This window comes from Varroa destructor, unplaced genomic scaffold (assembly GCF_002443255.2).
Source record: "Varroa destructor unplaced genomic scaffold, Vdes_3.0 BEIS01000001.1, whole genome shotgun sequence".
Taxonomy (NCBI): domain Eukaryota; kingdom Metazoa; phylum Arthropoda; class Arachnida; order Mesostigmata; family Varroidae; genus Varroa; species Varroa destructor.
Genome location: NW_019211454.1, coordinates 24659163 through 24681950, shown reverse-complemented (window position 1 = coordinate 24681950; position 22788 = coordinate 24659163). Strand labels below are relative to the sequence as shown.

Sequence of the window (22788 nt, the reverse complement as noted above, 5' to 3'; positions counted from 1 at the left end):
AAATACAAAGCGCCATTGAGATTCATTGTTTTCACTGGTCGAGAAATTAATTTCCAGTGCAAAAGATTTAACGTATATTTAAATATTATTTGGATGTCCGTTGACGGATCAAATGTATCCGACAGCTACACGAATCACTCGAAAGGTCAAAGTATCGATCATGCTAGTATACAACAATCAAGACAGTCGGTATACCGAGCGCAGCTGCTTCATTGACTAACCGAAAAACTCTTCTTCTTAGTTACATATTCAAAGAATGATGTTCCCGTTAGTTTTTAGTAAATATTGTATAGGAGTTTTCAAGTGAGCGCCTAGAAGGAAGATGCCGGATCTTACTACGGGGCAGAGAATTACCTACAACTTCCTCCTATTCAACTTTCTAAGTTAGCCCACTCGATGAGTCTGTGTGTGTTCAAAACAGAAACTATTCAAAAGGATAAATAGAGTTAGAAACAGCCATCGAATTCGCTCGGCCACATCAGAAGTATTTATTTTTGAGAACGATTCGCGAAGAACGCGTAATTAAACTAAAAATACATCAATTTTACTCGTTGCAGCTGAACAATAGTTTAACACAATGTTGTCATTATGTGTACTTAATACGTTTTTGGAAAGCATGCACTCATAAATTAAATACGGACTTTGGCAATGGAGCATCACTACAAGCGCTGGGTTGTCAACGCTAGCTATGCCATAAGTAATCATGGAACAAGCCATGACCGGTTAATACGGTGGTGTGCCATTTACCATCTCTTACCAACGTTACTATTGACTGTTAGCTTAACTACTTTGACGATTCCAAAAGAAATAGTAGTCGCTGGTCGAAAAGCCATACCGCCGACAAAATGATACACCGTTGACCGTTCCCCGACCCAAAGTGGCTTACGTGAATGATAACACAATCGTATGATGTAATTTCCTTTATTCAACGAATTTATAAAGTCTCTTTCAGCTAAAAAGTTGGGAACTTGATAACTATGCATAATCTAATTGTTATCAATTCGACAAATAAACAAACGTAAGGCTATAATTATATTTATATACACACAGTTAAATGAAAAGTATCATTATATATATCTTCGTCACAGTGTAAGATTTGCCAGCGAGTGTAGCTCGGATCATCGTACCGCATAATATTTATTACAAGATTGGCCACGTTTTAAACATGGGCAGTCCTTAGTGGGTGTGTAGAAGCCCGATGTGATACAAAACACGTGATGAAAGTAATCGATCGAAAATTACTTCACCTCAGTGCTGCAAAAGTCAACACTGACTTCTGCGAATTTCTGTTTTTGCTGCCGAGATTTTTCGAGAAGGCCGAAGTTCCTTGGCGAAGGCGATGTGCCTACTTTATGCTGAGTGGTCCAATACCAATGCGCATTTTAATAACGACGCCTGCAGTCGATTTAGTTGCCTGACGTTTTTTACGCCATATCACGTCGAAGTCATACGCTGCTATTGGAACGATTTTGAGATCGAAGAGAGTCGTTGCAGCCGCTGCGTTCTTACATCGTTTACCTGTGTACTAGGCGAAGCCAAGGCCGTCCTACAGCATGAGAAGCCTAGATATGACTATTTATTAACGTATTTTAGGAGCGTGTCCGATATGACAACGCTGTCCCATGTTGCCATTCTACCTTTTCATATGAATTTCATCGCTACCATCTTTGTGAAGGTCACCGTTAAACTGAGCTCTGTAGGTAGCCTGGCGAGGGCTTACTGGAACCTGCTATCTTTAAAGACGGCTGGGCATGCGGGAGTACATTCACAGGGCTTTTAATTAACCGATGTTCTCAAGTTGGTAGCTTAACAGCAAAATTGAAAAACAGGACTTAGATTGTGACCCCATCTCATTACGAATATTTACAGCGCTTGCATTATTTTTCGGACTAGGAATTCGGAAGACTGGCCCAAAATTACTTATTTTCTTTTTGTTATTCCATCCGTCGCTGCAGGTTGTTAAGAACATTCTAGTGAAGCTGTCAGCCACTAAGCTATTGTTCTATGTAGTAGGACAAGCAGCCAACCAAGTGCATGTCCCTTGGGCGGTTAATTCTTTACCTCGTAGCCTTTTACTTTTCCAAATATTTATTCCCGTGCTATATGTACGCTTTTCGAAATATTGCCTCGAAGGCTATATCTAGAAGTCCAGCAGACGGCTGCATTCTCGCCAGGAGGTTTCGGGCCTTTCTAGCTACGTAGCGAGTATCTTCAAACGACAGCCTATGTCTGCTCGGCGTACCCTGCACTAAATAATGGCAGCGTAGTTCTCGAGGTCGATCGTCACACTTGGCATTGGAATTACTTTGTGGGTATGCTCTAATAGCTTCTCGATGCCTAGTCATCGGGGCACAGATTTTCTTCTTGGAACCAAATAAGGATCCACGTGCGTTTTCAGGCCCGTCGCGATCGGCAGATGTCCACTCTTATAGAATAATATAAACGGGAGTCTGAAGCGACGTGGGAACACCGTGCGAAAATTAACGCTCTTTGTCTCGACATAGCAGACTAAGTGACAGGTTTCGTTTCTTAGGACTCTACCACCCAACTTTCCTCCGGTCAGATACTTTCCGCTCACTTCTCAACACCCCACCTTTGTTGCTCATCTTTCTGTGCTTGCGGTCGTTCTGATGCTCGACCGCTCCAGGAACGGACTGCACGGAAGGTCGGCTAGCAAAAAGTAAAATTAAAATGTGAGCCACGTAGGTGCTTATGGCGCACTAGCTCTTTTAGCCCCACTTGGCAATTCAATGGTAGCCCGCTATCTCGCTGGTTTTCCTTGATTGTTTCCACAGGCAAGAGAAATTGCCGAAGGAAAAGGAAAGGGCCCCAAACGCTATAGGACGCTGGTGAGCAGGATCAATGGAAGCTCCTGCTGGGTTATAAGACTGTAGAAAGGCGCCGAAGGAGGGATCAGTTATACTGGCTGACTATAGATTGGGGATTGTTGGGGGGTGCTTCCCGTACGAACACCAAAGGTAAAACTTGAGAGTTAAGCAAAGAGAAGATGAAGACAAGCAAGGCAGAGTGAAAAAGAAGACATGCACTTTGCGAAGCCTCACGAAAAGCGAAGGACATGGAAGACGGCTCTAGATAACAGCAGCGTTATCAGCAGCTGCAGCAGTCGTAGAAGCTGCTGCGAAGTAACGGACGTCGTCAATGCTGCATTGGTAGACCTGGCAATGCATGTCCATGGTGCAAATAGAAGTGTAGTCGACAAGCAAAGAACGGGGCTAGCGCGAAAAAATATTATGAGACCTTAGACGCAAGGAGAGGGGAGACAATTTAACGCCCGCTGGGGGCATCAAGCAAACATCGCCTTTAGAAGTCCACAGAAAGACAAAGTAGCCACAGGGCGACCAGGGCAAGGATGAGATCGGCTAACACAGCGGTGAAATAACAGGATCGGCGAAGAGACGGACAACGCCATTCTAAAATTGTCGCTACGGCTGACTAATGTTCTCGGCGTATACCATACGCAAGGCGCTAGCTAAAGCCTTGCTTGTTCGGACAAAAGCAGTAAGAGTAACCTGCGTCGTTGTCGCTAGACGGCTAAAAATACGAAGAAAAAGAGACTTGGCAGCTTAGCTTTTGAGCTGCTGCGGTTACTGTTGCTGCTGGAAGAATAGGGAGCGCGAATGGGAGAAGGCTAGAGGGAGAAAAAGAAAGACGTAAAGAGGCCATGTTTGCACGCTATATCGCGCTAAGAGTCCAATCGTATGTAACCAGTATGAAGATAAATACCTTCAGAAGAAACCGACATAGAAATATTTACGCGCAGTCAAGAACGACCCAAGGAGGGAGACAGAACGGTACGAGTATGAATGTGTGATGGGATAACGGTCTCGGTTTGTTCTGTGACGATTATATCGCCTCTTTGCTGCGCGTAAGAAGTCAAAATATTGAAGAAACGAGGGCACAATGAGACAGTGCATGTGAAAGTACGCTTGCGCTGTAATTAAGAGTGTTTTGAAAATCGACAGTTGTGTTTGGTGAGAATATATTAAACAATGGTTTCTGATATTTTCACGAAATCGATTCAAAAAATAGACAAAAAAGACGCGATGCCTATCGCAGTTTTAGATGTAAAATTCGACACTGGTCGTCTTTTAAACTTTCCTATTTCAGCTATTTTCGACCATGTCTTGGCTTAAGACATCAGTATACGCATCTGTAGTTTGCATATACGCCTCCCCCCCCCCACAAAAAAAAGTTACAATACATAAATGTAGAATTCCTTCGAACTATAGCTTAGCTGTCCTCCCACGGCCTACGGACCAACGTATACCGAGAAATTACGGAACGTCCCCTTTGCCCCAGGTAGAATGAAACGAAGTTGTATCATATTATTATAGAACAAAAGATTTGACAACTTACAATAAATGATTTATCTACTGTTAGGACTATGGTGGACAAAGGTGCTTATGCCTAAGTTCTTTTGCATAATTATAAGGATTGCTCAAATTCGTTTGCAACGTGTGAAGTTACCGTTTAGAGCTATTTCGTTAATAAAGTTAAGCTGCTCCGCAATTAAAGATGATGCAATTTTTAGTTGGTAATGGCGTCATTGGTATACTAGCACAGCATTTAGAACATCGCCTATTTAAGATTGCCACCTGAAAACTAAACGATAACAAAGATTCTACAAATAAGTGCCTCTGTGTGAAACGCGCTTTCTGACAGATCGCGCTTAATCCTTCATATATCAAGGAATATCGTGCCTTCAACTGGGACCGGAAATCGTCAGTGCCCTAATGCGGCCCACATATTTTGCCGACTGTGTTTGTAGAAATTGAACTACGTAAAAGCAGAATTCTATAGCACATAGAAGTGGCTGAAACATATCGTCCATATGCATACGTTCACCAAGTTATACCCTGAACAATGTATTGTCTCAGGGATGAAAGTGAAGCAATACTTCATTTAACTCAGATAATCGTTACGGATATTACCTGTTCGATTGCCCTCTACAGATACAGCAGAAAAAGTTATTGGGCCAAAATACATATATTTCATAATATAGCAGCAATTTGTCGAAGCTAAAGAAGTTGGGTAGTACAAAATTGGGTTTCATTTTCCAATGGAAAACCCGTTTAAAAACGCTTTGCTGTACGAGTCGGGATCGAAGCGCTGCACATAATACTAATATATATATATATATATATATATATATATATATATATATATATATCGCATGAATACAGTTCAGTGTATATATTTGATGCCGGCGCTCGCAATCGCAGCAAATCCCTCCAATGTAAATGAATCGCTCAAATCGTCGGACGCGGCCAATTCTGCTTGCGACTGCTATATTTCGCCTCTCGCCTCGGTCAGTTACTTGTATTCACTTGGTCTATCCACCATAAACGACCACTTGTTGAACGTAATGACCTCCCCAGCTGTTACTGACCCCCCGCTGCGCCCCCTCTACATTGCCTGCAGCCGGTATAACGGCGAACCCGTTATACAGGCTAAACGCCTCTTACCGATTAACTTGGATAGACGAACAGCAGTGAACCAGCTACTAAGCAAATAACCCATTCCACTGTAGGAGTGATACGTTGTCCACCTTTGCCTTTGGGAACTTATAAGGTTGCCTCAAAGTAAGGAAACCCTACCATCATCACTCACAACGCTGCTTAGTAGCTAACAGGGCGGCGAGTTCTAACTGACATGACGGCAATACGAAGAGAACCTTAAAACGAACGCCAGATAATTGCTTTCTTAGTTAGAATCTCATTAAGCCTACGCGTTCTAGCAAACATCGGCAGACGCGTCTCTGTATTCTTGGTCGGCCTTGAGAATTTGAAATATTACGTTTCAAGTGCTTTGACACTGAATAAATGAACCGGTAATCCTTGTAACTGAATTGGTTTCGCATGACCAATTTTGCTGTTTCACAAACTGGATTGCCGCACAGAATGGACCGAGGATACGGCCCCCCATACAGTGGAAGCATGTACGACGTGTTAGGGCGCATTTCGAAAATGCTGTGTTATATTGGTGATGGAATCAAAGTTTTTGTATCTTACATTACTTGATCACGCAAGTGTTGGGGTGAGGGCAAAGCCCTAACTAGGAAGGCCTTAAAGGAAAGGGGTTGCCTGATCAAGATGCATCTAAGAAACATAGAGGACGTCTCAGATGACGTTCTAAGGCCAGGTTAAGAGGATGTACGTGGAGGATATACTCGCGTGCACGCAATGAGCTCGTCTGGTGAGTTGGGGAACCTGACGGTGACATCGGCTTGATGATACGATGGCACTATCCAGTCCCTTCTATCGGCCTTCTAGTTCTGTTAAATAAAGATCTGAACTGATTCGAAGTGAAGCTCCAGAGAGAAATTGCGAATTCATGGGTAGTGGTCTCGCTAAAAACAACGCTAAGCCTCACATTAAACCCCCATAGGGTAAGATCTCATTCTGGTGGCGTCAATCGTACGTAAACCGTATTACCCAACCACTTTTGAAAATCTTTATACTGAAATGTATCCCTCTTTTACAATGAGTCTATGTAAAGGGCTGATCTGAGTACCAATTGAAAGCTCGTAGTGGGCTGAATCGAACTGCCATTACCCCATCTGAATTTAGCTTCCTACTTCGAAAAAAAGGCAAAGGCGATACTAATCATATTTTTTTCCGAACTTACGCCCACTTTTTAGAGCGCCGCTGCCACCACATTGTTTGTGAACAGCTGTGGTGAAAGCTACGTGCATTCGTGTATCTTTTTCTGCCAACTGTTGATAGCCCATGAAATCGCGCACACAAGTGTCTATGCCTATGTTGTAAAGGTAGAGGCGGGTTCGTGGCATTAATCGACGGTCGAAAGCAGTCACTCAGCAACATATCGTGCCTATAGTAACTCCACAGAAGCCACACGTCCCCATTACGCAAATAGGTAAAAATCATACAATACAAGAAAACAAATCTGACGTAAGGATACATTTAGAGTTGACCAGTCAGGCTAACCCTAGTAAATAACTTGTAGCTGTAACCATATCTTTGAAACTTTCCCGTTTCCGTCAATCTGAGTAGCACCTTATGACAACCAAGGTGTCGACATGCAAGTGAACGTGGACAGCGGGATTCGTTACTTAAGTTTAGGAAGATTAAGTTTGTGAAAACTAATTAGTATATCAGTAGATTCGTGTTAAGTTTTTTCAATTATGATTTGCGACAGGAATATCAGCTGATTTTTTCATCGACCTGTAATTAACTATATATATTGAGTAGAGCGAAAACGAATGCCTGCGGTATAATTGTACTCAGACATTTTAAGTTATACTGCCATTAACTTATTAGCGACGGTTTAATTCACGTTCATACGTATTTCAGTAACAGTAATAAGCGTTTTACAATAAAAAAAAAACATATATATATATATATATATATATTGTTGAAAAAGGCTCCAGTTGGATAGTTTATGTCAGTGACAAGATACACAGCAGCAGTGTTTCTAATATGAAATAATGACAAAGATCGCTTTAAATCTTTATGTTTTATACGGACGAACTGGTGATGGTACCAAAGCTTTTAGGTTTATTACATTTCAAAACTTAAAAATTCTTAGCGCAATATTTGTGCCGCTGGTTATCCCGATTCCTAGGTTATTAGGTCTATACTATGAAATTGAAACTAGCTGTAATTTTACTACCAGAGTGTATTTCTATTCCATATGAAAGCATGTACGAACCCTCATTGTTCAGTATAAATCGTCCATATTATTCATTCACCATTCAGTAAAAATCGCGTTTGAAGATATTTTACTTCTTTATTATTACTGAATTAGAAATCCGAGCGAAAACAGGCACTATAGGGAGATTGGGGCAGCGAAAGTTTATTCAAAACAGCTCATGCCTTGTATATCAATCACGCTGATGAGGTGCATGTGGCCCTAATCATAGACTCTAGCAACGTAATTGACCCTCGTCCTAGCTAGCTATCAGGCGTCGCTATAATAGAAAATAGAGGTACCTCATATTTACATCAACACACACGTATGTCTTCATTGAAACACCTATACAACAGGGGAACTTTGCTTAACTCGCGTGGATTGGCGCAGTGCCATTAGAGAAGGAAGCACTGGCCGTGAGCTTCTTTCGCAGCGGCTAGGCGTCCAGCACCATCGGCTATTAGAAAAAAAAGAAACAGAAAAATATAGGCCAACTTTTTTCGGTGGACGACGAAGAAGTGCACTGGCTGCTGCTTAATGGTGGATTGGCCTCATCTAAACGATATGCAAATGACCTGGCAGAAAAGCAGAGTGCTAAATCTATGTGACAGTAAATTCTGTAGAATTGTAGAGTTTGCGCATCAAGATATTATACACAGAGTTTATTCTATAGAATGAACTCTACTTGAATAGCATGTTATGCTTCAGTAAAGGATTCAGTAAAGAATCCAATAAATAAACAGTCAACCTGCTCTAGGAATACAATTCACTATTGCACTGTAAAAGCCGGAAACAAATTGTAAGGACGAGAATAACCGCTTAGGAAGCTACTGATGTAGATACTGTGTATTTATTAGTCAATAGTCATTTAAGCCGTGGAAAACAACTACGATCTGCCCATATAATGGCCTTAATAATGAAAAGCGTTTCTACGAGCGGAGTTTTTGTCTAGCTTTGCTTCAATCAGATTCTAAATAAATTATTATTTTTTTTCTTCTGATTCGAATCAGTGACGTAGCTCAGCCAACATACGTGCATGAAAGTTATTAGATTTTCATCTATGGGGTTACTTAATGGATTCGTCTAGTCCGAGTCGTAGCAAAAGCTCTTTGTAGAAACAGGTTTATAAATGTTACAATATTTTCATTAAAAATATTATAATTTGTTGAGCTGGTAGCCAAAAGTGATCACGACTTTTTATATGTTTACTTCTTAGCCTCGATAATCGTTGTCCATACTCGTTTTCGGTCTTTTAGCTGGACGTATGAATTTGTTTTGCCAAAAATTTCCGAAAAGACATTTAGCGGATATTGCTTTCGGTATCTTCTTTGCTCTAAATATTTTTGCCGCTTGTGTAGTGCAACGAAGCAGAAACGAAGGTAGTACTGACCCGTAAACACAAAGGTTCACTGAAACTCTTCGAAGACGGTTTTCATTGCTCTGCCGTCTGCGCTCCTTTATGTCCTTATGTCCAGCGGAATGACCGAGTCTTGTGAGGTAAGATTTTTCCAGAAACTAATTTCATTGCCGAAATTAAACTGGGTTACGGAAAGCCGCTGACCAGCGACCTTACTTCCTTGAAATATTTACAAATGGATCCGAATTTCATAATCCTATTGCCGACGAATGACGACAGGTTTCAGATAGAGGTCCTGTTTGGATCTCTGCTTAGGTTTACCACCTGAAGCCAATTACCCCCGATTGATCTTACTTTTTCGCTACATTGGCACAATAGCACAACCTACAGGCTGTTTACCATAATTATCCTGCACAAAACCTCGGCGGCAAACATTGGAGAGCAAGTGCCTTTTAGCAGTCCATTTTGGAATATAGTACACGTTTAAATAGCATGGGCCGCCCAAGAAAAAAGCTGTTGTGCCAATCTAGTAATTGAATTTAGCGTTATAGCGTACGACTATTGTTCAGAGAGTTTTCTATCGTATCGTATAATGCGCGTGCGATAAAAATTTGTGCTTCAATTAGATCTTTATGTACAAATATACTACAGCGTCGTGTCGTTAATGCAAACTGAACGCTTTGTTTTCCAAATGTTTAAGTCAGCGCGTAAAAAATATCTAAACAAGAAACAGTGGTGGCGTAATCGTTCGGCTTCGCAAAAACAGATCTCAGAGATACTGAACGTGACCTACTTTCTATCATAGGCTACCAATAATTTAATTAAAGCTGGACTATGAGTCGTTTGTTGTCCTTTCGGCTCGTTCGCGCTGATGTTCGTCGCGGGCGTGCTCTTTCGTAGCAGACGTCCTCTAATGATTTCAGTTGTCTACCACGAAGCAGCGGAACCGTTTCTTTTTAACAGATGACTAAGAGGTTAGCGGTCGGTGATAACCGTAGCATAACGGTAATTTCCGACCGTTCCACGCGAGCGTGGGGTAGCGTTAATCGTTTATATATATATATATATATATATATATATATACTAAGCATCACCAAGACAACAGTGCTTACCGATAATAAAGTCCTTAGAACAACCCTGATCATAGTCAGCGAGGCGCGTGCATTTGTGCCTCTGTTTATCTTTTTACTACTACACCTTTAAAGCACGTCAGACATTTCTTAATGCTATCTATATCATTTCAGGCTATCTAGCAGTTTCTACTAATTTGAATCTATAACGAACACGAGGAAACACCTCTTAGATGCGTTTTTATTAACAAATGTTGCTCTCAGTTAGATACATCGGACCGACTCACTGGTTCTACTCGACGAGCCTTTAGCATTCACTTAATTTGGCGGTCGACATTTACCGCTTCTATATACTGCCCAGCCTGTAATGACTGCAAGACCTGATGTGAGCCAGCAGACTCATAAAGCGTGATAAGGAGGTGTCCTTTGCCTAGTTACATTTATGGAAAGGCCTAGATCGTTCGAACAAATCAAAGCTAATTAAGAGCGTAATTGGTACTCCTATCTATCGACTTTGACATTTGTTAGCAGATGCTTAAAACAGTCTTGTAATGCTAAACTAATCGATTTGAATATATTATTTTTCCATTACAATGATCGTTACGCTTAATCTACTATTAATTTTCTGCTTGTGTGACAGTTTCTACGTTGGCTTTATCCTAAACACACCGCACATATCGATGCGTTATCGAAACATTAGCTCAGTTAAGCAGAAACATTAGATATACTTGAGACTGTTTCGTTGCAGGTATTCGTTGGGCGTTTGCTGCGAGATTTAGAAGGGCGCCTATGGTTTGCACAGCCGCCAGCTGTGCAACATACGCCCACAGCCCTGATTCTCAACCGCAATCTTGACACTAACGGACACCCCTCCCAGAAGCCGAAATGCATTCTTAGAGACTGAGGCTAAAAACAAAAAAAAAAGGCTAAGGGGGTCGTGTCCTCGTGGCTGAGGTGGCGTCGGTGAATAGGCCCGTCAATCGGAGGTCCTTACCCAAACATGCAAATGCCATCCTCGGCTAATATTGTTTTTCGTTTTCTGTTATTTGCGCAACAGCTGGCGGGGGTCTTGGTATTTCAGCAACGAAAGGAAGCCCGTTCCTAATGGGCTGCAGTGAAACTACAAATTAGAGCCAAACGTCCATGGCATGCTCAGTGTACAGTGATACCGTATCGTGGATATCACTGAAATACTAGAAGTGGAAAAAACCTTAAAAAAAACATGAAAAAGGTCTGAACTCGGGTCGGTGAATGGTTGGCATCCATTGTAATGATTTCACTCAAAGTCGATGCCTGAACTGTTGATTAAGAGCTAATTTATTTCGAGTCAGGTGAAGCTCCGTATGTGCCTGACCCAAATGGCAAAATCGTAGTACACTTATATCTATGTATATTTGTCAAATAAGAATGACCATCTTTAATTAAACGGCCACATTTATGCTGTGTCATATTGTGTTCCTGTCGCATGGTATACCGTAGTAAGTTGGTTTCTCACCAAAAGATACGTACAAAAAAATACATACGCAATAAAGCCTATGGACTAATAAAGTAAACAAGAATAAAGAAGAGCGCGCTTGGTTGATTCTCTTTAGCAGAGCTAACAAGGATCTAGGCTTTAGCAGGCTATTTAAATGTAAAAAAACGTTCAAATTAAGTTGTGTGCTTTTTGACAAGAGTACCGTTCTTGTGATAAACAACTGCAAATCGTATTGTGCATCAACTTAAATTCTAAGGACCAGTGGCGTCTGTTTTATAGGATTCCCTGAACTAATCGCGTGAGTCCTGTTTCAAATAGGATTCGCAAGAGATGGAAGATGCGAAACTCTAACACAAGGAAAAATGGGAACACGTTTGTTAAATCTGATTCTATGAAATGTAAAAATTTTATTAAATTTTTCAATACAATGTCTTGATAATCGTACTCTGCATACGGCATTTAGTTTTTGCAGTAGTAATATGAAGCTGGAGATTCAATTGTAAAGCTTGATAATTTGTTGTAAAAAGGACAGTACTCGAACAGAATAGGCATTGTGTTTACACTAAAAACACCTTATTGTTTACACGAGAACTATAGAACAATACCGTAAGTGTTCCGTTCGTTGCTGCTGCAAGATAAACTCTCCCAGTACAAAATCGTTATTAACCCATAATCGACGTGCTTTAATTGTCGTCCTCATAGCTTAATCAATGTCCACACAGGTTCCATGCTTTGAACACGGTACACCAACACGTAAAAATTCGTCTATAATATTCCGCTACTTACTAGATTACATGCGTGATGATCATATCACAGACGATGCACGCAATATGGTCATCGTAGCATTTTGCAGGCGTCACGTACTCTGCAAACAGTTTGGCTGGCTTCAATGTATTGAGCTGCCGCAGAGTCGACAGCTTGTGATTGCTTCGTAACTTTCGTGAGGAGCAAACGTAGTCAGTAGTGTCTGCTAACCCAGAAGTGCGATCCCCCTCTCGTTTATGGTACGGAGCCAAAGACGAGGGGTTCAAACTTAGCTTGAATCGTTGGGTTACGAGCGAGTAATCTAGCGGTGCTAACGAATGCCGCATTACTTGGTTTTTCTGATACGTGTAGAAACAACGTTTGATCATGCGTCCATGTAACGATCCACTAGCGAGCAAAGAGAACGCTAACGTGCGTGTAGATTTGGAACAAAAAGAGAGAACGTCGCGCCGCGGAAAGAAAAATAGAGTTGGTAGGGAAGCTTTTATGTTGCTTAAGGACAACCCTTCGATCCTAAGTGACGATGCACCGCCTAGCCGGAACACGCGCTCGAGAAGACAACGGATTTGTGAAGTAGAACTCGCGATTCGTGATAAAGCTTTTGATCAGAATACCGTAAAGGATGAGCTAACTAATGCAGATACTAGAGGTATTTATAAAACAAAGACTCGCGTGCATATTCCGATAGACGAAGATAGCAAAAGTGGTGAGGCGAAGATCAGTCTCCGTAATGCGCAGGCCGTTGTAAACACCAAACAGAATGCGAAGGCTTTTGGTCCCAAGATAGAATCGGTAAGCAAACCAGAAAATCGATGTACATATCTAGCGGAAGCACATACTGTAGCACCAGTATCTAAACTCAGTGGCGTAAAGTCTATGGATACAACTAATTGTCAGCAACATCGGCTTAATGTCAGCCCAGAACAGTTAAAACGATACGATCAGCACAGTGAGCCTCGTGTGAGACCAGGTTCCTGCATGTGCTATGAAGCCAAACTTGGGGAGGCAGATGGGCCGCTGGAGAGTACTATAGTTAGCCCTGACCGTCCATTGCTCTGGACTCTTCGCCCGATTTCACCAATCACGAAGCGGGATGGTAATTGCACTTTGGATGATAACTCGTTCACTGCCCTGTACCAGGACAAGTCACTGCAAACATCGCTTGTTGGTGTTGTTTCCGCTGCGTGCGATTCTGATTGTGACTGCGACAGCTTACGAAGACTTGTCATCACATTTGTTGTCCTTTTGATCGCTGTCCTTTCTAGTGGTTTTACTCAGATGGACCCCAGTGCGAGGATCAGATCTGCCCCTAGCCGGTGGCCCATAACGTACAATTCATTTATAGCGTCTTTGACTGCTGACGATTTTGTTGAGGAGTTCCTTGAAAACGTCGCGTTTGACTGATGTAGATGCTTTAATGTTATTTAGTAAAATGTGTTCGAACTCTCTGTCCTGTGTACGTGTACAGTGTACGTACTCCCCACGCGCACGCCGTATTGGCATGATGTATGTATATCAGCGATAGAAATCTTAAATGAGCAGCAAAATAAATATTGTAGTTTGTGTCATTGGTAACGTTGGCGTTGTTATTTATACATGTAACGCTTAGCAAGGACCCGTGTTGTGGATGATATTTCTATTACTTCTTAGTATTATATAATGTACATTTAGACCTGTATCCGTCATTCCCTACAAGCAAAAGCAAAGCCGTTAGCTCATTGGGCTAAACCGTACCATACGACTAAACCATCCACGTTATCAGATTAGCATTAATTGTCTTTTTTACCATGCTAGCCGATTTTCGCAGATTCCTTTGGTCGGTGTTGCTTTAACTGTGCCGGTCATCCAATACGTTGGGAACAAAATTATCTATTGATTTCCGATTCTACCGAAACGAAGCTCAGCCCCCGACCTGAGAGCCTTATACACCTTTCGATTTGCATAAGAAATTTGTAGATATTCCGAAAACGACCTTCGTGAACCCGTAACGTTCGGCTACGATATTAGCTGTTTCTTTATTACGCCCAAAATGAACAAAAAGCTTCAATGTAAACGTCACGAGAAGCGCTGCACTATTCTAGAAGTTGTCGTAATGCACTGACTCAACCTAAATGGTTTTTTTATCAGCTAGTTAAAGCCGATACCTAAAGCTACCAACTTGGTAATCACATTGAAGTTTCTTTCATAAACTTGGTTCACCTTTCCGGTGAATCGGTGACAACGTAAAAGCATCAGGCCTGCCAGAAAATTCGAGCTGACGTTTCGTGTTTGAGTAGGGTTTTTGAACAGCTAAACGTTTTGTATTGTACGTATGTCTATCTATGAGCCTTAAATCAACTAGAGTACATCGTTTGCTCATGTTAATGAAATAGATTTCTCAAATTGTTTATCATAGAAGAAAATACACAGTATCTTAGATTGCCTTTCGACAACGCGAGCTTTGCTCACATCCGAATTGTCCAGCGTCATTTAACACATCTAGACGGCTGGGTGCTCATCACCATCATGGACGAGGTTCTGGCTGTCACGCGTTTTTTTTCCTTTTTTGTTTATTAAATCTGCAATGGGGATGTTATGATAATTTTAACCATACAATATATCTGATTCTTTACAATGAGAAGAGTTCAGTGACGGTTTTTTGATAAAGTAGTGAGTACTAACGTGTAACGTTTGATTGATACATATTTAGCGATTACAGAGTACTTGAAGTTTATATTTTCGATCTCTTTACATGAGCATGATCAGTTCCCTCTAGCTCACTGTTATTAATGCACTACGATTTTGTTCAGGACACATTTATTTCCTGTCTATATTTCTGCCAAAGCATACATACGTGTTCATTGAGCATGCGATACAAAATAGATCTGCCAATCGTTATATTTCTAAATATACGCAAGATATTATTCTATAGAGATACATTGAAGTTACTGTTTCTGCTGTGTTCGATTCGTAAGCTGATAAATGGTCCCTTGAAATCGGTGCTTCATCACTAATTATTCTGTTATTGCTAGAAAAAATATTTTGTTTTTGTTTTCGTTGCGAGTTGGCTATTTTCAGCAGCGCTAACCGAAAATGCTTCACATATAAAGCATACTACTGTTAAATTTCCAAAACTGAAATAGGCCTATCATCAAAGGCGGGCTACCGGTACGTAATGATGAATATATCCATCCTTGACGGACGTCTCGCTATGTTCTGAAAAGATCTCCACTGTTCCAGTGCTTTTAAGCTTCATGTAAGTAAATAAGGCAATTCGTACGTTATAACCACATAAATTTAACTTAGTTGGAAATTATCTTCTTTACACCAAGTAAAACTATTACTAAATAGTTCGTATGATAGACGCGCTACTAGTAGTTTTGCGTTACGATTACTGCACAAGCCTCATTAGCTTAAATAGAATTTACGCATGGACAATTCTTTACAACATTCTATTATTTAACTTGTAAGTTGAGTTTTTCAAATATCAAAGTGTTATTTGTTCACCACATTGAAGCAGCCTAAACAACAGATGCAGGGCACAGTGAGGACTAACCGAAATTCAAACCATATATGAAGGTGGTCCTGCAAACAAACCCACTCTAGCCTCCGTTCTGTAGCGTCTATCTACATACTTGTATTTTTACACAAAATTGCCAAGTAGAGCAATATAGAGATTTAAGGACTGCAAGGCTTTTAGAGGTCAATATGCATTTGGGATAGGGCACGTCTAAAAATAACAATGGAAGATTATCAACTAGGCTTCGTGACCATATAAGACCATACACTTTTGGACAGCTATGGTAGGCCACTGAAGTAATATTCAGTTGTCTTCGTGGCCCGAAGGACCATACACATCAAGGCCATATATGCTAAGACATTTAACTAATCGACATAAAATCTATGCCGAATCCAGGACGAGGGATTCATAGTTAATTTTGGTTCCTATTTACTTTGAAGAGCTGTAACTTTGAAAATATAAGCGAATCTAAAGGAGATCAATAGAAATCGTGGCCCTCGCTTTCTGAGAATAGCACCCGTTGTTCGGGTGGTGCGCAGATATAGTGGCCTGTACAGCACAAGAAATCCTCATTTACGAAGACAATCCGATCCTTGCTACGCTCTCAGTCGACACCTTCCTCGAGAGATCTAAACAGATAGCAGCCCCATGAGTCCATGTGTGAACTATTTGGTTGGTGTGAAAAAGCAGGCTTCTGTTACTGATCAGTTTTACCGGATAGCCCTAGCATTATTATGCTACATGCAGTGCTGTCCTCTGTCAGGCCAACATCTCTACGCTCACTGTTAGGTACGTTCAAATGAGAAATAAACACTATATCGGCTTAAATTAAAAGAATCACATCTGACTTAACGGCACAAGTAGTCAATACTACTTATTTTTTTTTACACGACTGTATTTGAGCTCTTAATTGGAGGGAAGGATTTAGACGTTTACTTCTGTTTACCTCTAAAGCGAAGATAATTGGCTAAAGTGAGATTGACTGATTTTTCGGAAATAAGGTAAGTTCTTCGTTGGGAACTTTTTCGTCGGCGTTCCTGCGGACGTAATTTTATCGCTAGTCCCTGCATTAAACACTAAGCGATGTACTGGTCAACAAACAGCTTAAATATTGAAACTTAAAGCAAAATTGTCAAACAAATAAACACACAGTTACACCTGAACATATAATTATAAACAAGTTAATGTAACAGTGATAGTTGATAAAACAGCATGCACAGAATATTTTTTAACAGTAGTCCGGATTAAATTACGAAAATGTCTACAATCGGATTTTCTCAGATAACATTTTTTCCTGAATTGTGATAGTGAAGACGACGTAACCATTTGCATACGATTGCCTGTAAGCAAAGTCGGAGAGTGCCGCTTTTGATGGCTAGTTGGATACGAGAATTCCTTCATTTCGCGGGAATTCAGCTTGCCTAAATATGTTCATAGGGAACCAATCAGATAAGTCGCCCTAGGTTCGTCTCTGATAAATTGTACTTAGTTTTTTTCTACCTCCTCGAATATGCGCTAGCGATCGGCACCCCTGTCACAGTGTTAGATAAAATTTGAAATACAGAATTTAGTTGGAGTTGGTAAACGGCCCGGACATAAACAGCGTTTAAAACATGGTATACTTTGCGCAATCCATACGGTAAGCTTACCAAGCGGATGCCTGAAGTTGTTCCTTTAATGTAACGGCCGTAATTAAAAATGTAATATATAACAACAAGTAGTGATCGGCGTTAAGAAGACTCATAAGAATATCCATAAGATATGAGCTTCTCGTTGCAGCCAATTAAAAAAGACAATTAACCCCTATTTAATGCTACTTATGACGCGTGTCTATGCATTTGTTTATTATTGTCTCGCGCTTAGCATTAGATACGAACCAAGTAAATTTAATCATAACCTAAATGTATTGATTTATTTATTGACGGTGATAACGTTATTTTCATATTAAATAATTGTTAAAAACATAAAGTGCTCAACGCAAGGTACCATATCGACCTTCATCGTTCTCAGTGCTTACAAGGCCTAAAGATAGGGCTTTAGCTATATTAGGCAAGTCATCACGGATTACTGCTTTAAGTATATTTTTAGATTATTGGCCTTTCTACGCGGACCTTCAAACGGACCTGATATTATTGTGAATAAGGAACACTTCTACAAGTCTTTTCGAATTTGCCAGGAATGTAAACATTGTTTACATCGCTTATACGTTGTTTTTTAAGTTAGAATTTATCTGCAAGAGAGTATGCGTTAGCTTCATTAGTATGCAATGCCTTAATTAATCATGGGTACTGAAGATATTACGAGCAAATTGCATTGCAATATATATTGCAGTAGCATCATGCATCTCGCTCACTCATATCTAAGCTAAGCTTGTTCATGCGCAATACATCACTTTGAGCATTCTTGTTATTAAGTCCCTTTTTTGTATGTTCATAGAAGAAATATCAGGGTTCGTCCTTCCGGCTTGCTAATCATCGCGACGTTGGCATTCGTCTTCACGATGACAAATTTTTCGACATGCGGCTTTCACGGTCGACAAGAAGACTGGCCAAATGTGGGAAGCAAGGGTCTGCATTTGAGGGAATCCGCATCGCTTGCCTTTGCACTCACACTTTGGACTCACGCTAAAATAAATACACACTCGCAGTGATGATATGCAGCGGCTGTTACCAAATAGGAAATATTTCTTAGTGCAAGGTAGCAATATCTGGCGTGGCAAGCGAGGTCGGCCTACGGTTCTTCGGATGAGCGGGTGTTGATGTTAAAGATGGATTGAGTTTTTTCGTATGACCATGCTTAGAATGAATCATTGGTAAACCATCGGGTAAATACTGGTTAGACGCAAATATGACATCAAATTGAAATTTCTTCAGATGTTGCCGAGAAAATATTGGGCGCAATGTAGAACCGTAGATCCAGTGAATGTTGCAGTTACAAACTAAAATTAGGAATTGCGAAATGCTGCTTTCCGGAAAGTTCTATAGAGAACAATGGTCATTTAGCTTGAAAGCGGAACACCAGTCGTAGGCCCAATCGGACCTACACGTAGTCCCAGGAAGTTTTTTCCGCTTTACTCCTTCTCTAACAGGATAGAACGGTGTTTATAACTGGCAGACTTTATCTATGGAGGTAAGCATAACACAGTTTAGAGCGCGATAGGGATAGGAGGTGCTGGGAAACGACCACAAAACACCTTCGTCTCATTTCCTCGATCTTTCTGTCAGCCTTCTACTGATTTTTTAACTTGGGTATCCGCCTGCATCTGACAGAATGAAACCCTCTCTTACTATTCAATGGCACCGCAAAACGAAGACGAGGCGTTAAACGGCAAACCGTTTTTACCCATTTTTTCTTTAATAATAAAAAGGAACGCACTAAAGCGAATGGGTCACTTACCTCTGATGGAAGACGCGTAAGGACTAAGGAGGAAAAATGCAACCAAATGTACAGATGAACCAAGAGCACCCAGTGAAATAGCCCCAATCCCATATCCAATGACGCTTGCCAGTTCTCGTCACCGACAGGCTACGTGTACGTCCGTGATTGTCTCACGAAACTGACCCCGAGAGAATACTGACAGTATCTTTCTGCCAGTATATTGCGAAGCATATGCAGTTTCGTACCCTGAAATGACGATATTTTCCTATCGATATATTTATGGCATCGGGGCGTTCGCTAATAAACGAATAAATAAAACGATGTGAAGAGTAGTCTTCTTTTGTGGCGGTTGCAATTTGCACGGTAACTCGCTCACACTACTGCCAATTTGACCAAGGTATGACAGGCAATTTATAGATTGCCTGTTCCTTTGAGCTCAATCTACAATCAGCTGTACATATACATTAAATCCAGACTATCTAGCCGATAGCGCAGCAGCAGGCGCAATTCGTATCTGTGGAATAAGTACGTATTCAACATATGGAGCGGTTTTACTGAACTTTAGTAAACTTGGCCTCTTCCTCCAATGGTGCAGGCATCGTATGACCAAAAGACCTATTTGTTAGTGGGCGGCACGCACTTTGTTTCGTCCAGTGCATATCCTAGCATGCATTTCCATCGAAACGGTCACAGACAAGGACGTGGATGGCTGTCAAGGACTATCGGGTGTGGTTTGTCTACGTTAAAATTTGGCTTGTTAGGGTAACTTTGGTACTTCCGCTCCAGGACAGAGCGTCGAGCGGTCTGCAACTTGCATTTTACTTCCGGCAGTCTAGGGTCTTTATTCCGCGTACAGATAGGAATAGAAAGAGAGGATAACTATGCTGCTGTTACATGCAGCGTAGATGGATTGAGCGGCAGCAGTCGGCAGTGAAGGCTGAATTCTGTCAAGACCGAAGCCTGTGCGATTACAGCCCCACCGAACTGATGGCCAAAACTTGTCATTGAAGAACCATGGAGGTCGACGTGAAGGTTTTTGGTCTGACTATTGTTTAAGACGGTGAGTGAAAGCAAGCGCCCATCCTATTGCGGGTTTTGGCGGATTTGCAAGCCAGTTTATTGATGTGTCGATGGCGAACGGGTATGCATAAACTGTTCTGCTAACGGCTGCGCGAATGCGCCACGGTTGTTGACAACTTAATGCACAAAGCAGGGTATGGTCCTGCTCAAGACTACGTAAGTTGTAACACAATTGTCGTTCAATTATTTTCTTCGTCTAAAATTTAAAAAAAAAGTGTCAACGAGGGAACGAAGTGTGCCACATTAGGCTAGAGATTAGCCTAAGAGTTCAATAAGTTTTCAACTTATTAAATACATTATGAAATAAATTTAATTTTAGAACTTAGCTGGTCAGTGGACATCAACTTGTTGTATGGACAAATTGTCCGACTGTGCGTGCGATCCGGCTGAGTTTGATTCGTTTTATGAGACGCAGAGTAATTGTAAATAAAGTTACGCACAAATCGCTCTCTTGACTATGAAAGCGTGACTCGTAGCCACTGGCTGCATTGACAACGCTGGCTACCGACGGGAAAGTACGGCTATTGATTTTAACCTAAATTTTTAAAACTGTTCCTTACCCAATCACCTTTTAGGTAACGCAGTTTACCGCCACTTGAGCAAACCTCAAACTCCTAACCGAGAAAGCAAACATTACGTTATCCTGAAGTTGTCTGATTTGAAATTCTGAGATAGTGTATTCTGTCGATGTTAAATACCTAGTCCTCGAATGAGTGACCTACATAAGCCTGTTTTGCATGATCAGAACAGTGCATTTGGTAAGGCAAAGTAGGCACCGTTGTGCGCCTTTTAGCACTTGTCCATTACTACTGTAATGCACTTTTTGAGCTCCGTAATATACGGAGCTATTATGGTAACACGGTCGCCAACAAGCTCAAATTTTTCATTCTTCAAGAAGGCGTATTTTTCATATCAAGCATCAATTGACAATCGCTTGTTTTCTACTGTATCATATCCAGGCTTCCTTTATCTATCTGCTTTAGTTCTAAGTTAGCACTTAGTATGAGCGCACGCATGGACATACTCTAAGAAATCACGCAAGTTACAAGTGAATTGAGAAGTGGGTGAATATATTATTTAAATTGTTCTTACTGACAAAAAACAGAGATATGGTGGGCTTTTAGTGTGGTGCTCTTAAAAAGAATAAGAAATGTGGCAATTCCAGGATCTTTTACAATAGCTTAGTCACATAACTTAAGCGGGACACAAATGGTGCCAGCCGATGTGTTCAACTAATAGAGCAAACAAAAGATGCCGTGTTCAAACTATATCAGTCACTGCTGTATCCTAGTGTGCCAAAACTCTACGAAACCCATTTGTTATGTAGCGCAATATGTCTGCGTACAATGATCATATGGCGCCGTTATATCGTGGGGCAGTGGGGACAAGTGAGCTTGACCGCATGCCCACTTCTTGGTAACGGTAACAGAGAACGAGTCGTACGCTTTCTGCCACCGTTCGGAGAGGGAACTCGAAAAAAAAATGCAACGCAGAGAAACGCTACGTTCTTTTTCTTTAATTAGAATATTCATTTCTTGCAGAATACAATAGCCATCGAAGCATCCGACGCAGAAAATGGCACTGCTAAGGAGGTTAGGTTAATCAACTATCGTTACTTAAGGGATTGCCCGCATGACGTCTTTCAGTCACACACACACACACAACCCTTAGTTATATGCGACATGAAAGCGTACGAAGGGGCATGCTTTCGTATCTGATACGTATGTTACGTTTAGCATCGTACGCACGATACGCGATTCGTGCGTAATAACAATTGATCTTGACAAAGCCTAAATCGAGCCTAGTATTAGGGACGTTCGCTTATTCATCATTTCGGGCAAGTACATATGGTAAAAGGCTCTAATGGACTAGCTGTCTTCCACTATCGAGGCTCTGAAAGCTAGCTCAAATAATATTAATTCGACTCCCCTCTCAAAATCTAATTAATAATAACTTATTACTGTAGCATCATGGAAACGGCTGACATTTATGATATGATGATGAAAGTTTATGGGAATCTGACTCCTAATTGCCGTAATAGTTAAGTACAATAGCTATTTTTTTGCACTAATTTCCAAAACACGATTGAAAATTCACAATGGATTTCTGTAGAATATAGCGACGGCTGATTTGGAAATATGTAGAGATTCATGTTGATACAATGGTTCTTCAAAAGCAAATTTCAACATACAGGGTCGGGAAAGCCACTAGTCGAACTCTGGACAACGCAAGTGATTTAAGGCTCGAAACTTAAACCAGTCTCAACGCCTTTAACTAACGAGCTTTGATCGACACCAAGAAAACAGCTGATCTAAACAAGGGTATTTTATTCATACGTGAACGTAAGTATTAAGTCGACATAAGACTATGACGTGTGAACGGTAAGTTTTATTGAAAGATCTTTTTTAATTTGCTATTTGTCACCTTGGCTCGTTTTTGAAATTGGTCTGTTAACTCTTTGCAGCATGTCGCACGGTCCTGCGAGCAACTG

The 22788-nt window shown here is 41.0% G+C and overlaps 1 protein-coding gene and 1 long non-coding RNA gene across 2 annotated transcripts in view; both read left to right on the top strand.

Moving 5' to 3' along the window:
• LOC147758421 (uncharacterized) overlaps positions 1-22788 on the top strand; it is a 47186-nt gene that overhangs the window by 1655 nt on the left and 22743 nt on the right. The gene's annotated exons all lie outside the window — the stretch shown is intronic.
• Positions 12386-13915, top strand: LOC147758422 (uncharacterized). The gene has a single exon (XM_086978201.1). It carries the CDS (start codon positions 12707-12709, stop codon positions 13742-13744), a length of 1038 nt encoding a protein of 345 aa, XP_086834327.1. The 5' UTR covers positions 12386-12706; the 3' UTR covers positions 13745-13915.

Coding starts and splice junctions, on each gene's coding strand:
- LOC147758422 (XM_086978201.1), top strand. CDS start 12,707: ATGCGTCCATGTAACGATCCACTAGCGAGCAAAGAGAACGCTAACGTG.